This window comes from Dama dama, chromosome 7 (genome assembly GCF_033118175.1).
Source record: "Dama dama isolate Ldn47 chromosome 7, ASM3311817v1, whole genome shotgun sequence".
NCBI lineage: Eukaryota > Metazoa > Chordata > Mammalia > Artiodactyla > Cervidae > Dama > Dama dama.
Window position 1 is genome coordinate 51,547,225 of NC_083687.1, and position 27,570 is coordinate 51,574,794.

At 44.8% G+C, this 27,570-nt stretch overlaps 1 protein-coding gene across 6 annotated transcripts; it reads right to left on the minus strand.

Moving 5' to 3' along the window:
- Positions 1-49: 49 nt before the first annotated feature.
- On the minus strand, positions 50-27,357 carry PRPF4B (pre-mRNA processing factor 4B). Of its 6 annotated transcripts, none has more exons than XR_009693666.1 (17): positions 27,150-27,357; positions 19,077-20,273; positions 16,996-17,172; positions 16,500-16,655; positions 16,036-16,117; positions 14,506-14,716; positions 13,505-13,578; positions 12,163-12,253; positions 11,471-11,618; positions 10,381-10,518; positions 9,603-9,756; positions 6,914-7,028; positions 6,198-6,349; positions 5,037-5,123; positions 3,624-4,360; positions 3,072-3,117; positions 50-2,556 (listed from the first exon to the last, which is right to left on the minus strand). XR_009693666.1 is itself a non-coding variant. In XM_061147713.1 (15 exons), exons 1-15 carry the CDS (start codon positions 27,284-27,286, stop codon positions 4,157-4,159), a joined length of 3,123 nt encoding a protein of 1,040 aa, XP_061003696.1. In that variant the 5' UTR covers positions 27,287-27,357; the 3' UTR covers positions 2,867-4,156. The 6 variants fall into 6 exon arrangements, 1 of the variants encoding a protein (XP_061003696.1); XR_009693663.1 differs by having other exon boundaries at positions 50-1,691; positions 2,474-2,556; positions 3,072-4,360; XR_009693664.1 differs by having other exon boundaries at positions 50-2,217; positions 2,474-2,556; positions 3,072-4,360.
- Between the last annotated feature and the right edge of the window lie 213 nt (positions 27,358-27,570).

Consider the following 27,570-nt stretch of genomic DNA (forward strand, 5'->3'; position numbering starts at 1 on the left):
ACGTGTCAGGCACGAAACGCAGGCAATGAGACATCAGGAGGCAGCAGGGTAACAAGAGGCGTGTTTATTACATTTTCCTAGTAGGTCAATTGGGAACATCGCTGCTGAAATGCAAGTTACAACTCAAAGGACACTGGGAATAATTAGGATACATATTGAGCATTTTCAGAGGTCAGCTTCCGTATCTTGATCACTAAATGGAAAGATTCTTCAGAAGAACAGTCCCTTACCCTACATGTGGAAGGAGAAGAGAAAGATGCCACGATGATGAAATCTATCAAAGTAACCGGAAAGCATTTTAAAACTCAATTTGGTGCACATTAATTGACATAAAAAACAAATGAATTTGTAGTGAACACTTCTATAAAAATTCACATCTGAACTAGGATGCTATGAAAAAGAAAGCAGGTCAGGAAGCTGTCCCAACTAAGTGACTGTACGTGAGACATCTGGCTTCTTTCCTATCTCAGTATTTAGAAGGGAAATCCTCAACTGCTTGACTTGCATCTGAAGACACGGGATTCCTGCTGCAGAGATTCTTTCTCCCCAGCTAGTTAGAGTTCCACTATGAAACCACGATAAACTACAGGTGGAAAGGAGGCTGCGTGCACCCCAGGACAAGTCACAGCTCACTGCCTCCACCACATACCAAAGACATGTCCTGAGTATGTCTCAGGGAAAGAAAGTGGTAATTACAGTGATTAAAAAAAGTGTTTTTTAACACAAAAATTATTTTTCGAAAAAGAGTGGAATGAAACAGGCATTGGGGAATAAAGGAGAAGGATGCTATTACTAAGAACTGAGGGTGAGCTCATGCTGGGAGGGTCCTAAGGTTTATTTAACCTTGGAGGACAACAGGTCTACCCGAAAAATGATCCTAAGACGTGTAGCCTCAACCACTCTGCCAACTACAGAGAAAACTACGCTCTGTGGGTCACGTTCTAGGACTTACAGACCCTCAAGTCTCACAATCACTTGATACCGTTTTTGCCGCACCGTGAAATAAAGCCAAACCTTCCTGAGAGAAACGGCAGAGCTGCGACACAGGCACGCCCGCCTGGGGGGCCTGCCCGCCGCCTGGCCCCGCCCCGCGGCCCCGCAGAGCCCCAGGTCTCCGCTAGAGACCGCGGGCTCCCATACCGCTCCGCGGGCGAGGACCAAGCCCGCTTACGGAGGCAACGCAGGAGTCCCGAGTCCGGAACGCCAGCGACCTAGGGGACGCCCCTCTAACTCCTATTGAGGACCACGGCGGGGCCCCCGGGAGCTGAGCAGCACTGAGGCCTTCTTTCTACCCCTGGGCATCGGCCAAGAAGCACGCCCCCCGCGGCGGAAGGCTGCCTCCGGACGGGCGCTCTTGGCGGCCGTGGTTTTTCTAGCAGTCTGCAGGGACCGACTCCGACAGCCACGTGCTACGCGGGCTCTCCCCGTCCACACTAACACTGCTGGGTCTGACACCTCCTTTCACTCCGGGGAGGGCGGGGGCGGGGCAGGAAGCGTGATGAGCGAGCACTTTACAATGGACACGGGAGCGCTACTCTCAGAACCGAAACAGCAATGCACCCTACATCATCATGCTGGAAACGGAAAAACCAGACAGAAATTAAATGGAGGGTTCTTTTTTCTGAAATCTTTTATAGGACAGAAACCTTAGCTCATGTCTTCTGGTCCCATCATCTTCCACTGAGCTGCACCTAAAACACAAAGAACAAGTAACAAGCAACTTTGTTTTTTTTTTTTTTTAAAGAACGCGTTAACAGTTTTGAAGGCATAAGATGAACTGTTTCTAGTGGAAGTTAACTTACTTAAATAAGTATACAAAACGAAGCCATGAAAAGTCACCAGAAACATACAAATGTTAACTACTTTGAGTGACAATCAGTGGGAAACACTCGACTGTGCAGCACGTCTCTGTCCGCCAGAGCGAACATGGTGGGAAATCGCTACGTTTAGTTCCGGCAGGAGAGCTGCACCGTGAGCCTTGCTTACAAGGCCTCACCGCCTGAGGACGAGCACGCCTGGCGTTCACGTCGGCTTAGGGCTAAACCACACGGAGAGGGGGGCACAGAGTCAGAGCTGGCCTAGGATAACATCTGCACCTTCCGGGCTGCAGGTCATTTCATGCCTTTAAATGGAGCAAAACCCACCAGAAGGAGGCTGCTACTCTGATTTTCCATTCTTGAATGCACCAAAACGTGCATGCGTGTTGTACTTAGGTGCCTGGGTGAATAAAAAAATCCCATTTACAATTTTAAAATAGTATGTTAACCTCTAAAAATCTGATTCTTTTCCACACGCCTCAGGGAGACAAGCATTGATTTTACCACCCAAACAGAAAAGATTACATTTCTGAAAATTCTCTGCTACCATGTTAAAAAAGTTACTAATCCCTTTGTGTTGCAAAACCAAACTGATTGACATGATTTTGATTTAAACTGTTGCTAAATGTTTATCTACACATGCTGTCAGAAATAACCTTGTTAAGAAGGTGCAGCTGGTGTCTCAGCAAATCAGACCCTGGAGAAGGCGGTGAGTGGCCTGTGCCCCGTCTCCTTTTCTCTTTCCGCACCATCAGAAGGAAAAGTGAGAAAACAGCAGAAACATTAGTTAAATCCTGGACGCTACCCCACAACCTACAGGAACTACCTCACTACACTGAAAGCTGACAATACTGGTAGAATTTTTTGATGACATAATTAGGATCCTAATTATTAATAAAATTATACATTTCTGGTTAGGTTACACCTTTAGCGAGTAATTCTTTCAGTTAAAGAATTAAAGGAAGAAACGCAAGGTTGCTTTTCATTCTACGTGGTTTACCTGACTTACCAGCACTGAAGACAAAAACTTTTAAAAATGGCTACCAATGCCTTGTTCACAAAAGACTTTATTATCTAGTGATGCATACTGAGAACATACAGAAATCTGCATGGTCCACGCACATGCAGCAGAACAATCTTCACTTTACAGTAAGTGAGGGTCAACTGTTTTATGCAGTAGACAACACTTTAAAGTCACATCCTTAAAGAAAAGCTTCATTTTACAAAAGAAATAAAAGGTAAAGAAGCAATTACCGCTTTTAAAAAGCAGCTGCTTTGTTCAAGAGTGGAAGGTTTATGCCTGTATTGAAAGACAACATGATCACAAATAATGAAAACAATGAACAAATGAAAAACACTTTTTACCATAAAGCATACACTTTCAAAATGACATACAAATAGTTAAAAATTTCATTACGTTGTCTATCTAGCTTTTAAATATGAGGACTTCCAGAATTAGGCCTCAACATGTGTTATCAGTAAAGGGAACTACGCACTGTTTCTGTCACTAGGAACTGTATTTAACAAAATGTGTATAAAGTCTATAGCAAGTTGATTTAAAAAAGGAAAGTTGCTGAGAAACAGTACACTGAAGGCGCTCTATCCATCAGGCGCATTCTCTGCAAATTGCAAACGTGATGAACAGAACAGAAACTGTAACTACTCCACAGTTGTGATGCCAAAAAATAAAACAAGAGCAGCTCTCACACATGCGGGGAATTCTGCCACAACGCTAGCGCCCCTCATTTGCCAACTGTCCCGGTAAAGTAACATCTGACACAGCGGGGTGTTGATGGTCCAGCTTACCTTCAGTGTACTGAGTGCTGCAGAGAACCTGCTTTAAAAGAGGAGGCCGTCCCTGCAGGCAGGCTCAAGAAGGAACAGGCCCTCCGGCACTGACTACACCCAGGGCATGCTGCTGTGCCCGCACACACACACCTAGGAAAACGTGAATATAAATAGCATTTATGCTGGCCACTTCATCTGAAGCCCAAAATGAAGCCAAGTTTGCTAAAGTATATCAACCACCCATATTACTACTCATTTTATAACAGGTGCTTTTGTCTTTTATGTGAACTGCAACCATTTACATTAGCACTGTAATTCTGTGCAGTCTTGGCGATTAAAACAGTTCTACAGTGAGATTTCACATAAGACACAAAACAGATTAACTAACATTTCTAAAAGAAATATCACCCTTGGTGTTAATTCAAATATATCATGCTTCCTCAAATTTGCTGGAGAAATATTTATAAGTTTATATACATTAATAAACTGCTGTGAAATTTCTTCAGTCTTTGTATTTAGTTACTCAAACCCTTGGAGCTTCTTCATCTCAGTTAAATCTTCTCCTGGATGAAGGCATGCTGCAGGGCCTGGTTGATGCTAATCCGCTTAGCCGGGTCCAACATGAGGATCTGGTCCAACAAGTCCTTCAGCTGGTGTACTTTTTTACGTTGGTCTTCAGGAAGTCGCTGGCACCCAATCAAGTCAGCCAACAGGTCCTTAGTTGGATTAATGGTGCTCATGACAGTAACTTTCTCCTACAAATAATTTTTTAAATGTGTATCTCTAAATAAATTACTAGACACATATAACCTAAAAACTTAAATGAAAAAGGTCAACCCCAAATTAGCCATGATGGCTTTTTTAAACATGGTTCTGTAATTTTATAAAAAGATCAGAGTAAGAACAGAAAGGAATTCTGCGAGAATTCAAAATCACAGCTGGTGCGTGAACACAAGCATGGGGTCTGCAACAGCACACGCCCACCGGCCTACCACCAGGCGCGGAGTGGCTCGTCCATGGAGTCACAAGGAGGGGGACGTCCCCCACTGGGGACAGCAGGCTCTCTGAGGAATTAAGTGCAGTATTTTATAGGTAAGAGGTGCCAGGGAAGAATTTTTAATCAGGGAGAGTAACACGATCAGATTTGTTTTTAGATCTGAAGCAGCAGGGAAGCTGAATGTGAAGCCAGACCAAGAAAGTGATCCAAGGAAGGAGAAAAATGTCTAAATATGATAAACTCATGCTAGGCAAACTTTTTTACATCTCTTCATCTTTCTATAACCTGATGTGTCTTATTCAGAAATCGGTCAACAGGAACAGGAATTATTTTTAGTGTTTTAAAATAGTCACAGCTCCTAGACCATCCAACACTCAATCCATCCATGAACTGTAAGATAATCCTTTAAGGCAGCACACCCAAAAGACACTTACCCTCTCGGTTACTTTATCAACTTCTATGTACATGAAGTTGAGGTTTTGATCAAAATGTTGGTCTTTAAATACGCCTTTCCGAATCATCTGGCAATAAAACAAAAGTTGGATGTTGAGCTCTTACAAAACAGTCTGATCTACCGATAACCTAATATATAAGTCACACAAATATTACTATTAGTCTCTCTGGGTTTGTTTACTTATTTGAAAATGATCTCAGATTCCTTGCTCTTGAGAAAGTAACATATTTGGAAAAAATATAAATGATCTATCTAAAACTACTTAATAACATGAAATTAATTTTCCCAGGCAGTGAGTTAAATAAACCCATTACAATATCAAGTTGTACTTTCATTATTCAAAACTGAAGACTAAACAAAGACTTAAACCAGCTGTTCTTAGATAGGAAAAACATTATACAACTGGGGCCTTGTCTCTTGGCAGTTTAAGAAACCTCAGGACATTTAAAAACGTTATGTTCTAGTAACAGCCCTGAAATGACACCAGGTCAGACCTCATTAAAGCAAAAACCAACATAACTAACTTCTGTCTTAAAACAAGTTCAACACAAGAGAATCTGAATAGAACCTAAGAAGATGTCATTTCATGTGACTTTTCTTGGCACCTTTTTCTTTGCCGAGCAGCGTCCAACCTTGAATAGACAGAGTGCCCGTGAGTCCTGCTTCCGATAGCCGCCTGTTCTTCCCTGAGGACCAGCTCCTTCCTCTAACTCCGTCCAACCTAACCAGCACCCGGTTCCCACCGCACCGTCATCAGTACAGGCGTGAGCTCCAGAAGCATTGCCGCTGCTCTGTCCATCACCCAGGGGCAGGCGGTGGGACAAGGGAAGGCTACGGAGACGTGGGAACAGCCCCGCCCTAAACACCCTGCTGCTTAACTCAGGAGGGAGAGAAACGCACAAGGACAGACGTCAGGTAGGAGAAGGAAGATGGGATTCTCTCATCCTGTCCTGGGAGCTCTTGGCTGCTTAGACCCACTAATTTAAGCACCGGAAATGAGAAAGAGCTCAGGAATCAGAATAGCCAGCTATCTGCCTCTCAGAAATTGGTCTACAGTCACTAGGGGTGAGCGTCAGCCACCCACAAATCTACAGGATGGTACGGCTAAGACCTTAAAAACAAGTTCACCCAAACATCCTACCTTATTTGGCATCTTTCCTTTGAGATCCATGGCGAGCTTCAACATATGGTTATTGGTTTTGCCAGGAAATAAAATTTTTCCAGTATAGAGTTCATATAAGGTGCAACCTACAGACCACATATCTATACCATAGTCATAGCTTTTACCTATAACTGAAAACATAATTGAAGTTTTAGTATACAATGATACTATCAACCAACTACTATTTCCATCAACAGGGGCATTAATTTAACTTGGACACTATAACCATTATATTAATACTTCACACTTTGGCATTAGTTTCTTGTTCATTCCCACTAATTCTTAACAGGGACTCTTAAAAACCTTAACAAATGAGGGCATGGGGAGGGAACTGGAGAGGCAGGAAAAGTATGTATTTCTTCTCTTTTCATTTCACCTTTTGTGGAGGGGCTAACCAGCCTCAGCTTGGCCAAGGCAAAAGAGGAGAAAACCACACAGGTCCCAGACAAGCCATAAATAGGACGTGACGACCAGACCAGAATCACGAGGGCAGTCTTCTAAATCCGAGGCCTTCCACGCCTGTTTGCGACTGCTGCCACAACTAACTACGTCACCCCACCGGAGGAGGACACGGGGCTCCTCTCCTTAGCAACAACTCAGGCGCTTGCTCAAGCGCGACAGCAAACGGTGCTCAGCGAGCCCCGTTCTTCCACCGCCCACGACGGCCCAGGTCAGGAGCACCGGAGGAAACTTACTGATTTCAGGAGCGCGGTAAAATCTACTGACAAGGTAAGGCGTTATGTCATTATCCGCAACATGTGATGCTGACCCAAAGTCGCAGAGCTTTAATATAGTTTTTGATTCATTAACCTGCAAAACATTTTATCGGGGATGTTTGACTCAGGCCAGGAATAATTAAGACATAATCATAAAAATAATTGGCTTTGAGAAGTTATTTCCAATACTGGCAACAAAGTCACTCATTTAAAAATTCCTTTCCTAATTATTTTATAATTCAATTTCCTAATTATGAATAATTAAGAGCTATAGTATTCTAATTAGTGAAAGAACTTTCTTCAACGAGGAAATAAGGGATAATACCAAGTGAATTTAATTTTAACCAATGCTACTTAGAAAAGGTTGGAGTAAAAAAAAAAAAAGAAAAGGTTGGAGTAGTGAGAGAAAGCACTGAAGCCAAGTAAAACCCCCCAGAAAACCCGGACACAGTCACGTTATTACTTAAAGGAACATGTAGACGGTCACTGAAAAAGAGATTTTGGACTTAACTTTCGTTTGCCAGAAAATTATGATGGCAATGAAAGCAGAAGGATTCAGATTAAATGTGGACAAAAACAGAATAGAAACATTCTTTATCTGAAGCTGTTAGACCATCCCAAACTTAGCACTCAAGTCTTAAAAAAAAATTAAATCCCTTAAGTATAAAGAAAGCATTAGTCAAGAAGATGTTAGATACATCTGGCAAGACTGATAAACGTGAACACTCTATTAGTCATCGGCTCCTCTTCCCTCTGCAGATACTTCCACATACACAGTGACAGGGACATCTGCTGAGAAAGGCTGGAGGTGCTCCCATGCCTGCTGCCATCCTGAGTCAGGAGCATGTTCGGGGTTAACAAGTGGAGATAAGTCACATTCCAGAGTCCCTTCCCCCCTTCAAAAGAGACACACACAAATTCCGAGTTGGGACTTGAACTTGGCCTCTTGTTCCCACCCCACAGAAACCCAACACTTTAAATAACAAACAGCCCCGGGCCATCCCCGGGCCATCGAAGAGCCTGGTCAGTGGGGGACTGGCCCACTACGGGTGACGTCCACAGAACTGAGAGCAATAGAAACGGGCAACCACCAGGCTTCACCTGGGGAAATCGGGAAAAGAGATCTTCACATGGGAAGTGCTTCAACGTTCTTAAACATAAACTGCATTCAGCTACTTAACGATGCAGTTTCAACAATCACTGACAAAAATCCCGGGGCCACTTTCAGAGGAAGTTCGGGTGGACGGAGGGCCTTCTCCAGCAGCTGGGGACCCACACCCAGGCACCCCTCATCCACTGGCCCTCAGGGAGCCTAGTGCACTACTCTGTCAGACCAACAGTGGAAATCCTGGGCTAAAAGCTTGGGGTTTTCATTAACAAGCAGCTCCACATGGTGTCTGATATTTATTTTCTCCTTCTTAGGAAGAATGCCAAACTGTCTGAAATCCACGTGAAAACCTATAGTAGTTAAGCACTAACTCAAAGATAAATGAAGTTTTAAAGACAAGCGGTTGAGACAATGGCAAATGTCTTATTATTTAACCTCCAAGTGGTTACAGAGATGTTCACTGTGTGATTACTTTTGACTGGCACGTAGTTAATGCATTCTTTGATACGGATGGTGTATTTTGTAATTCAAAAAAAGAGAAGAAAATTGGGGTAAAAGTCAATAATGAAGTTGATTAGGCAAGACTACAACTCACAGTGTACCTACCATATTACTGAGAATACTCATCGCTTCAAACCCCAAGTTACCTTAGAGATGTAATACCTTATATACTCAGACCAAAGATAACAAAATGGAACGCCTCAATAACGTGGTAGTCTGGAAGGAAATAGTCTAAGATATTTAAATAGAAAAATGGAAATCTGAACTAAGCGCTAGGTTACTGATAAGGAGTTTGAAACACACTTTAAAGGGATCTTTCTTTAAACATGTGGAATGTGCTATGCGCAGACAAGCTACAATTACCCAACCGTGAACATGCCCTCGACTCTTGACAGCATGACCAGGGCGGAGGAAGGGCTGGGGAGGGAAGGGGTGTGTGTGGAGCAAGCACCCCACTGGGATGAGGTTTCAGAACCACACACTGAGAAACCTGACCTCCACACCAGAAGCCACGCGATGGGAGAGGCACGCCTTCCACACAAGGCCCAACCGCAGCTGGGCTTTCCCGGGCGTGGCCCCCGAAGCCACAGCTGCCGCAGAGTCAAGAACAAAGGACGAGGATTATTCCTGGGCACCCTAAACTCAACTCGACGCATCCACTTCAGAGAGGGCGACTCCCTTAAACGTCCCTCGCTCCATGAAACGAAACAACAAAGGAAGGCCGTGCTTTGGCGAGCACGCCTCACTAGAGCAGGGCCGGCCCGCAGCACGGCTGCTCCGACGCCAGAGGAAGCCCACAGGGCTGCATCAGGGAGCCCTCAGCACCGGGGCACTCGAAACCCACTGACCAACCGGAGAGGTCTGGGCCAGCAGCCTACCTCCTCTCTCTTCACATTTCACGGCCCAATTTCCAAAGAGTGCAAAACTGGTCAAGTCATTTGTAATGGGTAATTAACACACAGAATGACTCTTGGAAGATGTAATTTCTAGGACACAGTGGTAATTATGTTACAGAAGGAGCTGCACGGACGAACAAGGCCGTCTGATCGCTTGACTTACCAAGATATTGTCAGGCTTGATATCTGCATGGAGGATATTGCATCTTTTAAGGAGTTTCAGAGCCAAGAACAACTGCTGACTATAGGATCGGACAGCCTTAATATGAAGGCCAACATCCTTACCGTATTTTTTTAACACCTCTCGTAAATTCATACTTTTAGGAAAGAAAAAAAAAAATCAGAGGTTAAAATGAAAAATGGAAATTTAAAAAAGCAAAAACATTTTCAAGCATAAAGTAAAATCAATTCAGAATACGAAATACAATGAAAACACTGTTCAAGAATCCCCCCGCCCACCGCCCAAATGTTTGACAAATCATTCCACACTGAAATGAGAGCGTATGAACTGTGTGCACACAACCCAGCTTCCAAAATGAAGAGAAGGGAAGACACACGGGGCTGAAATCCCCACTGACCCTGAACGGGCAGTGACACGAGCACAAGGACCCCAAGGCGGAAATCACACTCCTCCTCCATGACCCCCGTTCCTGTTCACTCTGGCTTAGTCTTTCCCTGAAGTGTTCACCTCTCAGGGAACTCTCTGCTGAGCTAAAGGCCACACACGGCGAGCCTGTGACACAGTACACAGCCAACTGCTGTTCCCATATTGACGACTGCCAAGACGCTAACTTTGCACCACAGGTAAAAGACAAACGCCAGAGCCAACTGGAAAAGCTCATCGAGCACCCAGAGAGCTGGTCACAGGGCCGGTCTGGGCCGAGGATGGCGAGGTGAGGAAGCCGCACTCTCAGGGTCGCGGCCAGGCTCAGGCGTCATACCTCAGAGGCTCAAACACCAGGCACAGGTGCTGCTTGTGATAAAAATGCCTGAAGAGTCGCAGACAGTGAAACTTGTCATCAGGGTCAGCGTCGTTCAGTTTTTTCAAGAATTCTAATTCTTTTAAGCCAGTTTTTTGCCTGAAATGAAAAAGAAAATTAGGTCAAAACTGGACACATCAAGAATTTAAGAAAGCTAAATAATGTGTATTTATTTAGTGATGTGTTAAGTTTTTTTTAAGAACTAATAAACAATCTATTGAGGAAGGAAAAGTCTCCGCGTCCCTCACACAATACTTCCCACTTGGCCAAATACTGTTTTCATGGAGCTAATTGCCAAAATAATCAGTGAACAAAACAGAAACACCGAGCCACAAACCCACCTTGCTTGAAGGGAAATCAACCTGGCACATTTTATCTCAAGATGCCTCGATGCAAATATCATCCGCTACAATTCTAGTTACAGTTTGACAACAGGCCATATTTTAAAGCTAGTGTCTGTAACACAGAAGTTGAGGACTTCCACTGAAATGCCCTTCTCAGCCCAGGGCAGCCCAGGACTCCGCACAAACCTCGACGCTTCTTTCCAGCGCTCCTAAACCAACGCTGAGCTGACTCGAATGCAGCTCAGTGTGTCGCATGGGTTGTGTTAAAGCAGGATGGCAATGACCTCACTGCTCATAAAGAGAAAAGGCAACGGAGAAAAGATACGAAGGATTCCTAGCCCTGAGTTTTCAGCTTTTGCAGGCCATACGGTTCATGACAAGACAGCTAAGCAACATGACCCTGCGAATTTGCACCTCTGGTCTCGGGCTTATGACAGTCACGGTCAAGATCAGCCCTAAGACAAGGGCAGAGAGGAGCAGTCTAAGCGGACAGGAGTTCACGCTGTAGGTACTGAAAAGAACTGAATACATCAGTCGACAGTGCCAAGGTGTCACGTGTAACAGCAAGTGACTATGCATTAAATACCCACACAGAGCTGCTCTGCCGTTTTCTAACCCCCAGCTGCCCTGGACCGCTGTCCCTGTTTAAGAACAAGCTTGCTTGTGAGCGCCTGTGTGGAGCTGGTCTCGCAGCCCCCTCAACTCACATGAGCTCATTGTTTCTGATGATCTTCACGGCCACCTCCTGGTTGGCCCTCGCGTTATCCCTCGCTCGGACCACGTTACTGAACACACCTTGACCCGTGTAGCCGTACACATTGTAACGCTTATCCAAGACTTCACCTATGTTCACACCTAAAAAGGTAAACTGAAACATTAGAATTCTGAAAATACATTAATGAACAAAAGTATGACCCACATCAGAAATCAAAAGGCAGGAGACACAGCGTGTTAGCAGCCTGCCACATCTCGCCGGTGTGCTTGGCATCCTGGACACCAGAGGCCCAAGGCCTCGCCTCCTCACTACGAGCCAGGAGCTGCAGGCCTCCGAGCACTACACAAGTCTCTGCTCCCCCGGCAGGTGCCGACGCCCCTGACCCCGAGGAGGCAGCACCGTGGTCGCTGCAGTCCGGCATGACCGGCACCCCTCCCTCCGGAGGATTACCTGAGGCCTGACAGTAACGGAACAGACTTAAGGTGCACGCCGGGTCTCGCTGCACTTCAGTCTGTGAGGTTCCTGGGCGGCCGCACAGGCAGACGCGGCTGCGAGCGGTGCCGCGCTCTCAAGTGACGGCACTGGGGTGTGACCTCCAGAGTCCTCCCAAGCAGGACGGCATCGAGCCACACAGTTACAAAGTATTACGATAAACTCTGAAATGAGTAAGGACTGTGAACTTACGGTAATAGCCTTCTGCATCAGTCCAGTTATCCCTGAGGTTGGGATTCTCTTTGAAATCTTTTCCGATGCCAGCAGCTCGCAGACGTGCACTCTGAAATTAAGGGAGTAACACGGCTATTTACCCCCAATTTAGGCAGACATTTAAAGCACTTCCTTTAAACTTTGACAAGAAGATTCTATGCAAAGTTAAATAAACTCTTACTATGACTCACATAAATGCAACACAACAGAAACATGATTCCACAGTCTCTTGTATGACAGCAATGCTCAGGGGAAAAGTTAACCTTATCTTCCCATTTCGTCTACCGCCCTATTCATGTAGCGCCCCGTGTCTCCTCCCGTCTCCATATGAAATGGCACCGGCTGCACCGGAAGAGTACCCGGTGCTTCTGAAGACATTTCCTTATGCGTCACTCCCCAGGACCCAGAAAACCCTTCACATCCGAGCAAATGCAGGGTGCCAATACTTCAGCTGTCTCAGAATCACTTCATCCTCTCCTAACCCGTCTCCCGTGTGCGTGGCCCACACTGTAGACGCAACTTGTTACCAGAGCCGGTCACTGGTGTCCGCGGGGACCTGGACACTACTTACTGCTCACCGCAGTCCATTTGTAATCTCCCTGTTGGACATTCTCTGTTTGTATGTGTGTGTCCCCACTTCCCTTCAAAGCCTCCATATTTCTCATGTCTCCTAAATTTATGATGGAAATGGTCTGCTACTTTTGAGACCATTTCTCAAGGGAAAAAACTGATAAAATGTTTAAAAAAAAAAATTTCTTAACCCAGTCCTTAGAACATTCCCAGTTCTTCAATGAATTCCATTAAGCTCCAAATCCTAAGTTTCCAATCACCTACAATACAGAAGCCCAGAGTGGACTCTAGGCCTGAAAATTACTCATGTCACGTGGTCCCCCCTAACCGCAACACAAAGATGTCTGTAAATCGAAGAAAAGAGCTGTTTAAAAAGAAAATAACTACACATCTAAGTCATTTTGTATTTAACTTATATGAAGCCCTCTGATTCCTTTTTTCTCACTCAGTTCAGTTCAGTGGCTCAGTCATGTCCGACTCCTTGCAACCCCATGAACCGCAGCACGCCAGGCCTCTCTGTCCACCACCAACTCCCGGAGTCCACCCAAACCCATGTCCATCGAGTCGGTGATGCCATCCAACCATCTCATCCTCTGTCATCCCCTTCTCCTCCTGCCCCCAATCTTTCCCAGCTAGGTATGTACATACCACCAAAACACATATTTGCTATATGTACTTATTTTAACAATTATGTTTTTTTTCTTTCTTTTTTTATTTTAACAATTATGTTTTTATGACTAAAAATACTCACATCAAAATAGGCAGCAAACATATCATCAGATTCTGTAAACATATCAGGTGCCAACAGCTTCTTCTGAGATGAACCTGAGTGGAAATTAGCATTAGTATTTGGAAAATGGAGAGATACAAACTGAAACACAAATAATAAATCAATGGAAAAATCACTAACAGCAATTCAAACTTTTTCCTCTTTCGTGTCAGTTTTTCATTAACACCCAACTTAATATCACTTTATAACCCAAGATATACAAAACTATCCACTTTTTACTGAGAATGCCATTTCAGAAAGGTGAAAAACCTAATATCGATACTTTCACTAACACTGAACTAATATGCTAATAACTAAGTAACAACTGGGCTTGCCAGGTGGCTCAGTGGTTAAAGAAACCACCTGTCAGTGCAGGAGACTGGAGTTCGATCTCTGGGTTTGGAAGATCCCCTGGAGGAGGAATGGACTACTTGCTCCAATATTCTTGCCTGGAGAATCCCATGGACAGAGGAGCCTGGTGGGCTATAGTCCATGGGGTTGCACAGAGTTGGACATGGCTGAGCACATACAAGTAACAATTATATACTACAAGGAAAGCTCCTCTTTAAATCGCCAATTCATACCTCAAAAGGTTAAACCCCATATCCAGATTTTGATTCAAACCAACGAACTATAGACATGAGATATTTAAAAATCATCAATTTTACCAAGTGTAAGTAATGTTTTTTTTAGAAGCCTTATCTAACAGACATACAAACTAGACTTTCCCCAGGTGAAATTAATCATGGCTTGGATTTGCTTTCAAATGCTCTAGCACAGAACCAAAGGTACTGAACACGTATGGAGGACCCAGTGTGAGCACCGGTCACGGTCACGAGGACACTCACCCGGGCACTCTCAACACTGCACTCCTGTCCCCTTCCCGTGCCCCCGCCCTAAACAACCTCTCGTCTGGGGGAAGTGACAGAGCTAACAACTCAGGGGAAAAAAGCATAGTTGAAACAGAAATCCAATTCACTCACCATTATTCTGTTCAACGGTCATCAGATTATGCTTGGCTTTGACCGAGGCCTCAAACGTGTCGACGTTCTCTCGCTCGTACTCCTTGACGTCGGCAGCCACGCGCTCCAGGATGTCGTCAGGAGAAGGGGAGCGGGAGCGGGTGCTGCTCTGGGGGCTGCTGGGCTCCGACGGCACCGACATGTTGCTGTCATCAGCAAGGTATTTGTATTTCTGTAGTCACAACACAGAGCATTATCGTCACCAATCTGGGGGGACTGCACTGAAAACTTAAGTGTCAAATAATGCTAAAAAAAAATGAAAGGTATTGATGCCTCAACTGAATTAGATCCACAATCCCTTATATGTAATTCCAAATCCACAAAACTGTGGAAGGTTTCTATGTTTGGTGCACATTCATTAGGTGGTAGAATCTGACCTGAAGACGTGACTCTCTGAATGTTCCCAGTGTGAACACAAAGTGTCTCACAGCAAAACGCTCCCAGTGTCTGATAATGGGGTGCTGCGCTCGCCCCTACTCAGGGGCTAAGTAAGATACATGTATGCACCACATTACCTTTCTAAAATTCACATATTTCTCAGTTCTGAAGCACATCTGGCCCAAAAGGTTGGAGATAAGGGATTGTGGACCTGGGTAAGAACAGAAAAAGATTCAACCAAGTCTGCAGGGGTATCCAGTAACTGTTCAGTACCACTTCTGCAGTGCCCCAGGGAGGGAAGTCGCCTCTGGAATTCCAGTTACGCCCCAAGTACGCTGGTAATTCGTTCTGCCCTTTGCTCTGAGATGCTGTGGTTGCTCCAAGTTCACACAAGCTGCTACAACTATCCTATCCTTTTCTTCTCTGCTGTCCTCCCTACAGCACCCAAGCATCTTTCGTGCCTTCCAGAATTCTCTCAACTCCACCCTCACCTCCCGTCATACGATGGTGAGAGAAGGCACTTTACGAGGATGGCCGTGCTCGCAGGGCCCGTGGCCAGGCCTCCTCTCGCGACGGCCAAGGAGAGCTGGCCGCCTTCTGCGCAGCTCATCATCCAAGGCCTACGTGACACCCTTTCCCGCCTGACTCCTGCATCACTCGGCTTTCAAGGAGTCTTAACTTTATTGAGACGTTCCATTTAAACATGCACATCTGTATTAGAAAATTTACCATTTTTACTAGGCATTAAAGAAAAATCTTTCTCAAAAAAAAAAAAAAAGAAAAATCTTTCTCACGTATAACAGGCTATAATATATACAATGTTTATGCTAAAGGAAATTCTTCCAAGTTATACTCATTTATGAGGGCTCTCCCGTTTATCGACATTAAAAAAAAAAGCAAGCACACTCCAAAGTTTGTCTTACAAAAGAGCTTTATGCAGGAATCCTATGTATACAAAAAGGTAACTATTTCAATTTTATTAAGAAACTATCTTTTTCTCATGACCTATTCAAGTGCTCTACTAACACTTAATTGTTAAAGTAAAAATCCTTAATTTTGTTAAAATAATGGTTATTTAAGGACTGTTGATCAAAATGTTACTAAAATCAATACCTGAACGATGGCCTGTCTTTGTATTCTTCTCTGTTCTATCAAGGCTTCTTCATCTTCCTCCTCAACATCGAAGTCTTCAAGGCTTAGAAAAAGTTACATCCATACATGTTAATTCCAAACATCCTTAGAGAGTCCCAAACCATAACTTGCATACATTAAAAAAAATAAAAGCTGGAAAATGTAGGTCATTAGTAAGTTTGAACAGAAACCTTAAGCCACCTTACTCTATCCTTGCTTTTAAACTATCCTGGCTTGGAACCCCGGCAAGTAAATTTAACCTTCTATGTCTCCTTTTTCTCCTCACCTACTTCACTGCACAAAGACTGGAAACAAAGGAAAGATCCTTAAGCTTAAAAGTCATCACCAGCTGTGATCAAAACTGTAGACGGAAATTAAAGACTTCCAAGTCACTCTGTGTTTGTCTAATTTGCAGAAAGGAAGTTACAGGCCAGCTCCATTCTTACTTGTCATCAGATGACGATTCCTGCTCGACCTTCATTCCTTCAGAAAGACTTCCTTTAAATTTGTCTTCCTTGACTTTGCTTCTGCTCCTACGTCTGCGCCCACCCCGTGATCGAGACCGCCTTCTCAGGCGTGATCTGCTCCTCCGACCTCTGTCCCTGTTGGAGGAGAACAGAGAGATATCATACATATAAAAGGTCAATTACAGTTGGTGTGCTGGGGTATGGGTATTACAGGAACTCTCTGTACTTTTCTAAAGCTCAATTTTGTTATAAATCCAAAACTGTTCTAAAAATCAAGTCTTTAAGGGGCCAGCGGAAATGTTTTAATGAACACTGATGTAAGTTTAAAGCAAAACTCAAAAATCTGTGTGTGTGAAACATCACATGCTGGCAACAGAAAAACACAGCTACAATTTTCCAGAGAAAACTGGCTGTTAAGAAAACCTACCCACTGAGCTTCAAAAGCTTGTCTGATGGATCAAAGGGGAGTCTTTACCTTCTCCGAGGAGACCTGCTTCTTCTTCTGGGAGACCGGCTCCGTCTGAGGGGGGAACGGGACCTCCTCCTAACAGGAGACCTACTGGCTCGTCTTCGAGCTGGAGACCACCTACTGATCGGGCTGGCATCCTTGGACCTTTCCCGCCTACTGAGGATGTCCTCTCGAGGTCGTGTTCTTAAGGGGACCAGATAGAGGTTCAGAGAAGAATAAATCAAGTCAGAATAAGCGAATTTCACCTACATATAAAGAACACTTTAAGAAAGGGCACAGTAACCTAAAGATTGCAAAAACAGAATAATGTTTTGTAACAAAAACTCAGATGACGACAATAACATTTTGGTGTTATGGTCGACACACAATAGAAGGTCTATTTCCTCTGGTCTTGCAATTTGAAGAATTATTAAAGATTATTTATATTGTTATTTATTTATCCTGCTTATCTGATTCTCATTTTAGATAAAACTTGCCCAAATAAGGAATAATATTCCATTTCCTTGATTTGAGGACTGTTTTCTTTCTAAATTGTTGACAATTTTTTGCAATTAAGAGCCTTATTTTTAATGTATCAATTAAGAATAAAATCCCTTTACAATCAACATTAACCTTGGAAGAGAGGAACTATAGGTAAGAGTTAAGAGAAAATGCCAGTCCACCAAGTCATGGAAGTAAATACTGGTATAACTAATCTGGCAGGAAATATGGCCGTGTCTTTCTGAAATGTAAATAGACGTAATCTCAGACTGTGTAATTCCACTTCTATGAAACTACCCTAAAAAAGGCTTTACACAGACTCAATGGATATCTCTGCACACAACTGTGAAAAACTGGAACCAACCTCAATTTTCATCAGTCTCAACAAGGGAATAGTTAAATACATTATGATACATCCACAATGTGAAGTACCATGTTGTTATTATGTAACAAACAATCCTTATATACTGCCACACAGTGTTTGATGAGAAAAGAAAACCGTGGCTAACATGAATGGTATGAATCCTAATTTTAAGAAGTATCATGTGCATAGAGAAGGGCCTGAAGAGAGACTGCTGTCTCAGGAGTGGTGGCAGAGGAGGGATAGACACAGGGAGTTTACAGGCTTCCTGCAGGATTTAAACGTCTCTTTAATTAGCATGCATTTCTTCTGTAAACTAACACTAAAAACTTGTTTCAAATATTCAACTCTAGTCCCTTAATGAACTCATAAGAACTTCCTTTACAAACTGAAAGCAACTGAAAGAAAACAGGATCCTTAAGAAGAGATATTAAGATAGTAACACTGTCTCCATGCAGAGCTACGGCAGGGGACCATTCCATCACTTAGAAGTAAAGAATCAACAGTAGCTCTTACGAGAATTGCCTTCTTGAAGCTTCTCAAAACACAGGATAATTTAAACTTCAACATCAATTCACATTTATACCCATACACAGTAGATGGCTAGGGATTCATGAAGTTATGAGACAAGAATTGGTGGATCAAATGTACTATGTAAATATGAATTATTTTTATTATGACTGATTAAAAAAATCATTTTAAGAGCTCCTACATTTTTCAACAGTTGAGACTACAGGTATATGAGTTAATAACAAAAAAATTTCCCATTTTCAATTGTATTTTGGGGACCAAAAAAACCAACTGTAGTTCCACCTATATTGTTAGGATTCAAAATCACACCAATTCAAAAGAACAGACAGGTCACAATCCTTAAACTGATGCCTCCATTTTTAAAAATTCCAGGCCACACTATTCAAAGAACAATCCCTGCTCTAGAAACACCTTTCCCATAAAATGCGTAGACTCAGACTTATCAAACAAATTACTTGGATTTTAAGGTGCGATTCTGCACATTAGATACTAAATTAAGAACTCAGAAAAAAAAAAGTAAGTTCAACATTTAAAAACCACCTACAGTCAAAATACTGACAGAAGCAAACATTAACATAGTTAGCAGATAGGACAGGATTATATCAAACACTATAAAACTCTTTATCACCTCTGTTTTTATCGTCCACAAGTTTTAGCTTCTCCACTGAAATCTGCTGCAATGGTAGGAACCACCACGGCTCTGAAATCAAGTTACCTTGGAGAAGAGAGGCGTCTCCTTTCAGGCTCCCTGCGTTTTCTTTCCAAGGACCGGCTCTTGGCTCTCCTACCAGGAGACAGGGTTCGAGAAGGTGACTTGCTCTGTTTAGACCTCCTGTCATTCAAGAGTGGGGATCGACTTCTTCTTGACTTATCACGCTGTTTCGGAGACAAACTTCTTCTTTTGGGACTGCGACCAGGTCTTCTACTGGGTGACCTGTTTTCTTTCCCAGAGGAAGCATCTTTAGAGGGAGACTTGACTGGCTTCTTCTCTTTATCGGCTTCAGACCGTTTTGATTTTCTCTCTTTGGACCGTGACCTTCTGTCTTTGGATTTACCTCTCAAGTCGATTGGGGATCTAGATTTCTTGCTTCGATCACGACTTCTACTTTCATTTATAACAGGGGATTTTTTCCTATCCTTTGACTTAGCTTTATCTTCGACTTTAACCTTGTCATCGACAGGAGATCTGGCCTTCCCAACCTTCTCTTGAGAGCGCCGTCTAAGGGTGGGCGACTTGGACTTTCTGGCTTCATCTTGGGACTTACTTCTTTTGGAGGGACTTTTCGACTTTTTCCTCTCCTTTGACTTGCTCCTCGCTGCCTTCTCTTTAACTATTTCAACACCTCCCTTACTTTTCTTTTTATCAGACCTATGTCTAGTCCGTTCTTTGGATCTGCTTTTACTTCGCTTTTTTGTACTATTTTTATTGTCCACAAGTTCAAGTTTCCCCTTTGTACTTGAAGATCTAGCACTAGACCTATTTCCATTTCTTGCCTTTTCGTGGATCTCCCCCTCTTCTTCAGAGCCGGACTCATAACCTTGTAATATGAGGCCCATCCCAGACTGGACCTTTCCTTCCATTAACTCATTATCGAGTTCAGCTTTAATCAAGGCTCTCTGCTTCTCCAAGTCTTCCAGCAAAGCTAAATCATCAAGTTTAGTTCTTTTTGCTGGAGACATACCTTCTTTGTCAGAAGCATCAATGACCTCTTTTCTTTTGTGTTTCTTATGTTTATGCTTATGTTTATGCTTTTTATCCTTGTCTTCTTCTGAAGAATGTTTATGTTTCTTATGTTTACTTCTGTGTTTATGTTTCTTTTTCTTATGACGACTGTGCTTATTTTGAGATTGGTCTTCTGATACTTCTCCATTTTCTTCATTAACACTCTTTTCAGAATTAGCATCTTCCATCCTATAAATATATCAAACACATTTAAAAGACACATAACTTAGGGAGCATTCAGTAGCAATGATAAAATATATCTCGATGTGATATAATAAGCCAGCCACTGAAATATTTTATTTCAAATGTATATGGCAAGAACTGAGTTGAACAGTGATTTAACTTTATTTCTCATGGCTGAACTCAAATACTGAAAGTATTACAGGAAATACATAACAGGGGAGGTTAACATAATTATACTTAGTAGAAAAAGGAAATTCAAACCAGTAGTTTTGTGCAGTAAGTTAACAATGACTTTCTTAAACAGTCACTCAGTAACTTGGTTTTTAAACCAGCCTTTCCCATACCACTCCACATTAATGAAACCTGCCCATTCTTTCCCCATAAAATATTCATAATGACATACATTGGGACAGTAATCTCTCTCCCCATTTGGAATCGAGAAAAACACACACACACACATTTAAATCTCTGCAGCCAACACAGAGCTTTACCCAGAGTCATTCTGGGTCCGTAAGCGGCAAGTGGCCACCATGTGCCACAGCAACAAGCCCCTCTCTGGGCAGCGTGATGACATCGCCGCACCATCCTGCCCTGGGCCCTCCCACGGACGCCGTCTGCTCCTGACATCTGACCAGCCGCATCCTCAAGGCTGAGGCTCCAGGGTCACCGGAAGCAGTCGATCCTCCTCCTGATATCCGGTAAGAATGATATGGATTATTTTGTTCAAGTCCTCCAAATTCTCCTGTACTTCTAATAAGTTTAATATTTGTACCATATACTACGAAGAGCTCCTTGCAAGTTAAGAATTAATGAGTCTATTCAATCTCTTTTAACATTTAGAAGAAAATCACCTACACATAATGTAGGCATTAAATCAGGCAGCAGGAAAATAAGAATCTCTTGCTTCTCTTAAGGAAACTTCCAGTGGAAAAGAATCACATGCCACACTGGAGAACGACAATGATAAGGACCCTGAGTAAGGGCATTATGGGAACGCTAACAGATCACTTTAAATCGTTTTGAAATGGTCAAGGAAAGTATCTTGTGGATCACAGAAAAACCCAAGCGATTTGTTCAGCAGGGACTTCGGGGAAGAGAAGTTTATCAACAAGGTATTTACTTGGATTAAAAAATAGGCTGAGCAACACTGACCTGAAGAATGAGTATGAAATTAACCAGAAAGGTTAAGGGGTATTTTAGAAAAAGGAAAAAAGATCAATGTTGCCAGGGTGTCAACCCTGGGGAAGAGACTGGTCTAATGGAAGCTAGGTTCTCAGGTGGACCGGTTCCAGGAGACGGAGAGATACAGCACAGGACCCTGGAGCTCAGAGCTGAGAGAGTGGAGAGGCCCAGGAACCACGGTCAGGCTGCCCAACAGACGGCCCCCAGCCTGGTCTCAGTCTTCAGTAAACCTGGCGGGGCCGGGGCACGACACAGCGGAGGATGCTTGAAAAGTTACTGGCTCACAGTAGTGACAGGCCGTGGAGAACACGCACCCACCACGGGGCAAGAACTTAGAACCTGGGGTGTCAGACCGCCAATGCCCTCTTCTGGCATCGTGGACTGTGGGGAAGGAGAAAGCATGAGGGAGCTGCAGCGGAAGCCGTGCCCTCAGCTGAGTCAGGCCTCAGTCTGGCCCGACTTCTCTCTAACGGAGTATTAAGAGGACACAGGATAAATAGTGTTCTGGGATCACCAAATTGTCTCAAAGACTTGGAAAAAGACAGTGTACCCAACAACATGGCTCTATTAGGAGCTGGGGGGACATCAGAGATTTAAGGTGAAAATACAAAGGCACTTCAGCTCCATTCCTTGTTTAGGCTACAACCTCATACAGGTAACTATCTCCCTTCCCTAGACTCTCCCATCCCATAATCCAGAAGGTGAGGTATCAGTCAATTTTTCTTAACCTTGACTTACAGCGGGAAAGTGTGAGATAAATAGAACCAGGCTAATTCAAGATATAGAGATAGGCAGGGAGGACCTTTATGAAGGTTGAGAATGATTTTCAGGTATATAAAAATCTAAGTGCCCAAAGTACAAAATTCCAGTCAGTAAGCTAGAACTCACTCTAAAGACCCTCTAGGAAAGCCCCAGAAAACGAAGAGCTGGGTGGTGAAGTCTCCAGAGCCAGGCTGCAGGGGCTTAAGTCCCGGTTCCACTGCTGACTAGCTGCGTGGCCTCAGTGAGTGTAAGCTTAGTGGAGAAAGGAACAGTACCCACCTTCGAGCACATGGCGAGGACCGCACAGTTAACAGGTCCAGCTCCAAAGGCCCAGCACAAACCTCATGCCCAAAGTCAGGCGTGCTTATTGTTCAGACACTGGGCAGATTGACTCCCCGTGGCACTGGGGAGCTGCCCACGGACACTCAGAACAACACTTTAAAGAGCAAGGGTCCTGATCAAACTGCCTTGTTCCGATGCCGCCTGCAACAACGATACCCCCAGTGTGCCCTCAGACAGCTACTCCCATGCCTCAGTTTCCTCCACCGTAAAAGCTGGGCAAACACCACTTCTGACAAACCACAGGTATGTCACTGCAATGAGTTCATACATATAAAAGCAGTCGCACCAAGTGCTCAAGATGTGCTGTCTCTGCCCGTGTCCCCACAACAGATGTGACGTCACATTCAAGGAGGTGGACGGGCCTCATCTGAGGGCATGCGCACATCCAGCTGCTGAGAAGGCTGGTGCTACAGTTGACGTCAGAGCTCTTGCTTCTGCTTGAAGATGCTTTTTAAAACATCAGGTCACCGTCACCCCTGAGAGAAAACTGATTACTGTTTCCTGCCTCATTTACAGTAAAAACCTGAACCCTCCACAAGACCTGTAGCATCAGCCCAACCTCCCTTCAGCCGAGCCTGCTCCCCCCTACAGCCCCCGGCTCTCCTCCCCCCGCCACGTAAGGGGCTGGGCGCTCCCCCGGAAGTACACAGTGCTGGTCCCCTCACCTACCTCAGGTCTTGGCTCAAGTTCCACTTTCTCAGTCAAGTTTCCCTGACCAGCTCACTTGAACTGCAACCCGCACCCTCTCACAAACACACTCCCTTTCCCCCTTCACCATCCTCCACCCAGCACAACTCCTGTTTGTATCCTCCTATTATAACATAAGCCCTGCAAGCAGGATCTTAATCTGTTTAGCTCACTGCTCCATCCCTGAGGCCCAGAAGATGATTTAACCCTGAGTGGATACTCAGTAAGTACTTCTGTGTCAAGGGAATGATTCACAGAGTAACACAGTTGGCTCGGTGCTAAAGAATCATCTGCCAATGCAGGAGATGCAAGACATGTGGGTTCGACCCCTGGGTTTGGAAGATCCCCTGGAGGAGGGCATGGCAACCTGCTCCAGGCTTCTTGCTGGAGAATCCCAGGGACAGAGGAGCCTGGCAGGCCACGGGGTCACAGAAGGGTCGGACACGACTGAGCAACTAAACAACGTATGAAATGGCATCACTGACCACAGCTGGTCCACACTGTCTGTGTACACTCTCAGCTCTTGAAGGGGAACACTTTGTTTTTGGCTCACTTACGCCTCCAGCACATACGCCTATTTCTTGACCACAATACCCTCAAATGATTTAAATTTAATCACCTCCCCACAGAAAAATCTGCTCTTCTAACCCTTTTCCAACGCTGCTTATAATTTACAAGTTTTCCAATGCATTTCAAATCCAAATACTGAACGGTTTACTTTCAGAGGAAGTAATTTCCTTCAACAGAAAACTCAGCATCTAAAGTTTCCAAGAATCAAGATCAAAGTGCCCAAAGTTACTACAGTCATTCCCAGGAGTAATCCCAGTTTTCACTGTAACTTAATGAATGTTAATTCAAGAAATAATGACCAGGTTACTAATAAAATGCCACCTAAGTGCCTTAGGGCCGGCCAGCTTAACCTTAACTCCAGAGTTCTCCCACATTGGGGTTAGGCAGAGCGGACCCCCAGCCTCTTCTGTTGATCTCTTAAAGCAAATTCCAAAGAAAATAACTAAAGTCTGACAGATACATCAGGAAAACTTGCACCCGATGCATCAGTGACACCCATGACACCCATAAACGTCCTTGTGCCGGGTCACTTATTTAGGCTCATTAACAACAACTTTTCTTCTAAAGCTTTAGGAAAAAGTTTCTTGTAAAGAAACCTGATTACCTTCTTGGACGATTTACATCTTGCAAACTAACACTACACATTTAGTAGGTATATTTCTATACCAAACTGGTCTACAACAGGTTTGTCATAAACCAGTTCTTATTGAGAGCTGAGTAACATCCTTCAAATCTCATTTGGAAGGGAAGCTGCACTCGGAGTGCAGACAGCACGGTAGTGTCAAACAGTATTTACTCATATGTTAGGTTATTTCATCCTTCAAACAACCCAGAGCCTTGGGGCATCTGGCACAATAAAAATAGCCATGGAACAACTTTAAAATAAAGTCACCAATTACCAACCACTAGTATTATTTTAACTTCCCTCTTCACATATTTTCTTTTCAAAGAGTATTCCTCATAACATCTTATGTGAGAAGCATTCAATTCATGCTTTGGAGCTGGGGGGCAATGGGGAGCAAAGTGAATGCCACCGCTTTAGACAAGGAAAATAATGATAAGTGAGCCTGTTTCTCTAATGAGTGAGACTACTCTAATAAAGAATTAATGTAGATGTAAAGATAAGGACGGATTCAAAAGACCAATTAGTCCACTCCCACTCCTTCCAAATGGGATATTAAATTCCAAAGTGTTGGAACTATCATATCATAAAAATGGACCTTTCTGGGATACTGGAAATAAAAAAAAATTATTTCAAATGTTAAAGGCTATTAATATTTTTAATAAAAGGAGCTACAACGTAGAGTGAGAGACCAGAAGCACGCTAGTTAGGAGCAGGGCCCCACAACAGGGCTGCCTGGATGTCAACCCCACACCTGTCACTTAGCATGACTCTGGGCAAGCTAACTTAATTTCTCTGTGCTTCCAGCTTCTCAACTGTAAAATGTGGGGAGTGTCAGGACCAACTCCACAGGGTTGTCATAAAGACTGAATGAGGTAGTCTTTGCTCAGTACCTGGTCTGGGTAAGTTCAAGTAAGTCAATGCATGTAAAAATTTAAATGCTTAAAACTAAGAAAAAAGACTGAGCTAAAGATATCAACAAACTTAAAAGCCACTAAGAAGCATTCAGAGAGCTTTACTTTTTCAAAATATTCCACTTGGAGTAGATTCCACGTAACTGTGAACTCCTCAGCCTGTCTTCAAAAAAAACCTACTCAGACACTGCATTTCAGCATTCCCTGTGGGCAGCCAACATGGTACTTGCTTTCCTAGTAAACTGTCATTTTCTACATTAAAACGTTTCAAATAAGTGAAAGTGGAACACATATAGATGGAACAGTCTGTGTGTACCAAGTGTGTGTGGGGTGTGTGTGTGTGTGTGAGTGGGGAGGTGCAATAAATCTCAGTGCCATTCATACTGTAGGAGCCTAAATAAATATTATTATTAAATCTCGTGTTATTTGAGTATCTAAATAAACACGGCTGCATCTTTCCTGAAAAGGAATCTAAACCGTCCCTGAAATCAAATTAATGGACATAATACTATAGAACTTTAAACACATTACTAGAAAAATCAGCTGCATAGCCTAAGATTTTCATAAGATCTTCTCATGAAGCCCGGAACAAGGCCTCACTGTGAACTCCGTGAAAAACAAAAAGAGGCAAAGTCCACCTAAAACTTCGGAACCCACCTGCCCTCTTTTAAGTCAAACTGTGAAGACAACAGAGCAGCTTTTAGAGTCCCTAAACGAAAAACTTCTGGTAACTCTCTCTGCCTAGATGAGCAAAGCAAATCCGCGAGCGGTCCGACACTGGACGCACAGCGGTGAAGCGATGGGCCGGCTGGGGAGGTGCAAAGATTTCTCCTCTTGTCAGTCCAAAGTTGCTGGGAGACTACCTCTACCTCTTTCTTAAGACTGCTGGAAACAAATCAGATAATGAGGATGCAAGCCAAAAAAAAGGCGCTACAAAAATACTGTCTTAAAATGCATTCTCTCTCTTAGGTTCCTGAGCTTTCCTAGCAAATACACGGAAAACAGAATACACTGCTCTCAGTTAAGGGAAAGGTTACCCTACCGATGCGGTCCACTCGGCCGCATCGATGCTTTACGTTAGCTTGATTACAGACACGAAGCGCTCGGGTTTGCAAGTAGCTGACCATTCCCACTCCTTATTTCACTGGGGCTCCCAGAGAAGCGCTGTAAACTCGGGCCAAAAACCCTAGGCCTCAGAACCGAGCACTTGGTCTTACTTTGCCTCGAGTTTGCGAACCGGGAGACCAGCTGCACTAGGCAGAGAAGGAGAAAACACCAAGGGGACGCTGGGGCCGAGGGCACCGGGAGGGAAGGAGGGAGCACCCCCCCCCAGCCGCCAACCGAGGCTCCGAGCGATGAAGGAGGGCGCGCCCGGCGCCCCTCTGCTCCCGGCCCCAAAGACTGACACCGGCGGCGGCGCGGGAGCCGCCTGCGGAGAGGAGCGCTCGGGGCTCGCCGCCGCGCGGGCTGCTCCGGAAGACCCGCTCGTCGCCTCAAAGGCGGGCAGGCGCGCCCGCGCCGCGGCCTCGCGCTCGAGACCCATAGAGGCCGCTCGCGCCCTCGCCTCCCCGGGCAACGCCGCTGCGGGCCCCGGCGGCCCTCGACCCAACAGCCGGGGCCTCCAGGCGGGCGGAGCGCCGAGGCCGCCCTCCCGCGCCCCCACGGAGCCGCGCTGGAGGCAAAGTTTGGCCGCGACCGCTGGGCCGCGAACTTTCCCGCCCGCTCGCCCGCCCGGGCGGCGCTCAGCCCGTCCCCTCTCGGCCCGCCCCTGGCGCCGGCCCTCCGCGCCCCCGGACTACTTACTCTGGCTGTTCCCGCAGCGACGGTGCCTCCGCGGCGGCCATCTTGAACTTCCTGACTCCTCGGCGGCGGTGGCGGCGGCTCCGCGGACGGCGGAAGCCAGGGGAGGCGGAGGAAGAGGGAACGGGGCCGTCGCGCATGTGCCGACAGCGTCGGGACCCGTGGAGCTCGGCGTCGCTCGAAAAATCCGGATATACAAGCGCATCCGGGGACGGAGCGCACTAGCGTCGTGACGCACTTCCGGAAGGGGCGAGGCCGCGGCCGCCCTGGTCGGGGCTTTAAAGGTGCGCGCTGATTGGGTAAAAACCGTCGCCAAGTTCTAGGAACCTGCAGAAAGGATGGAAGGTGGAGGGGTCCGCATCCTGGGGGCAGTTCCGAGAACTGGTCTTGTTGTGGGGCCCAGACTCGGGTGAAAATTTTCAAG

Excerpts from the sequence above, each read along its gene's own strand:
- PRPF4B (XM_061147713.1), bottom strand. The coding sequence starts at position 27,286 with ATGCGCGACGGCCCCGTTCCCTCTTCCTCCGCCTCCCCTGGCTTCCGC. Across the intron at positions 20,274-27,149 it reads TCGCTGCGGGAACAGCCAGA|GATGGAAGATGCTAATTCTG; the intron begins GTAAGTAGTCCG and ends ATATATTTATAG. Across the intron at positions 17,173-19,076 it reads AGACGCCTCTCTTCTCCAAG|AACACGACCTCGAGAGGACA; the intron begins GTAACTTGATTT and ends GGTCCCCTTAAG.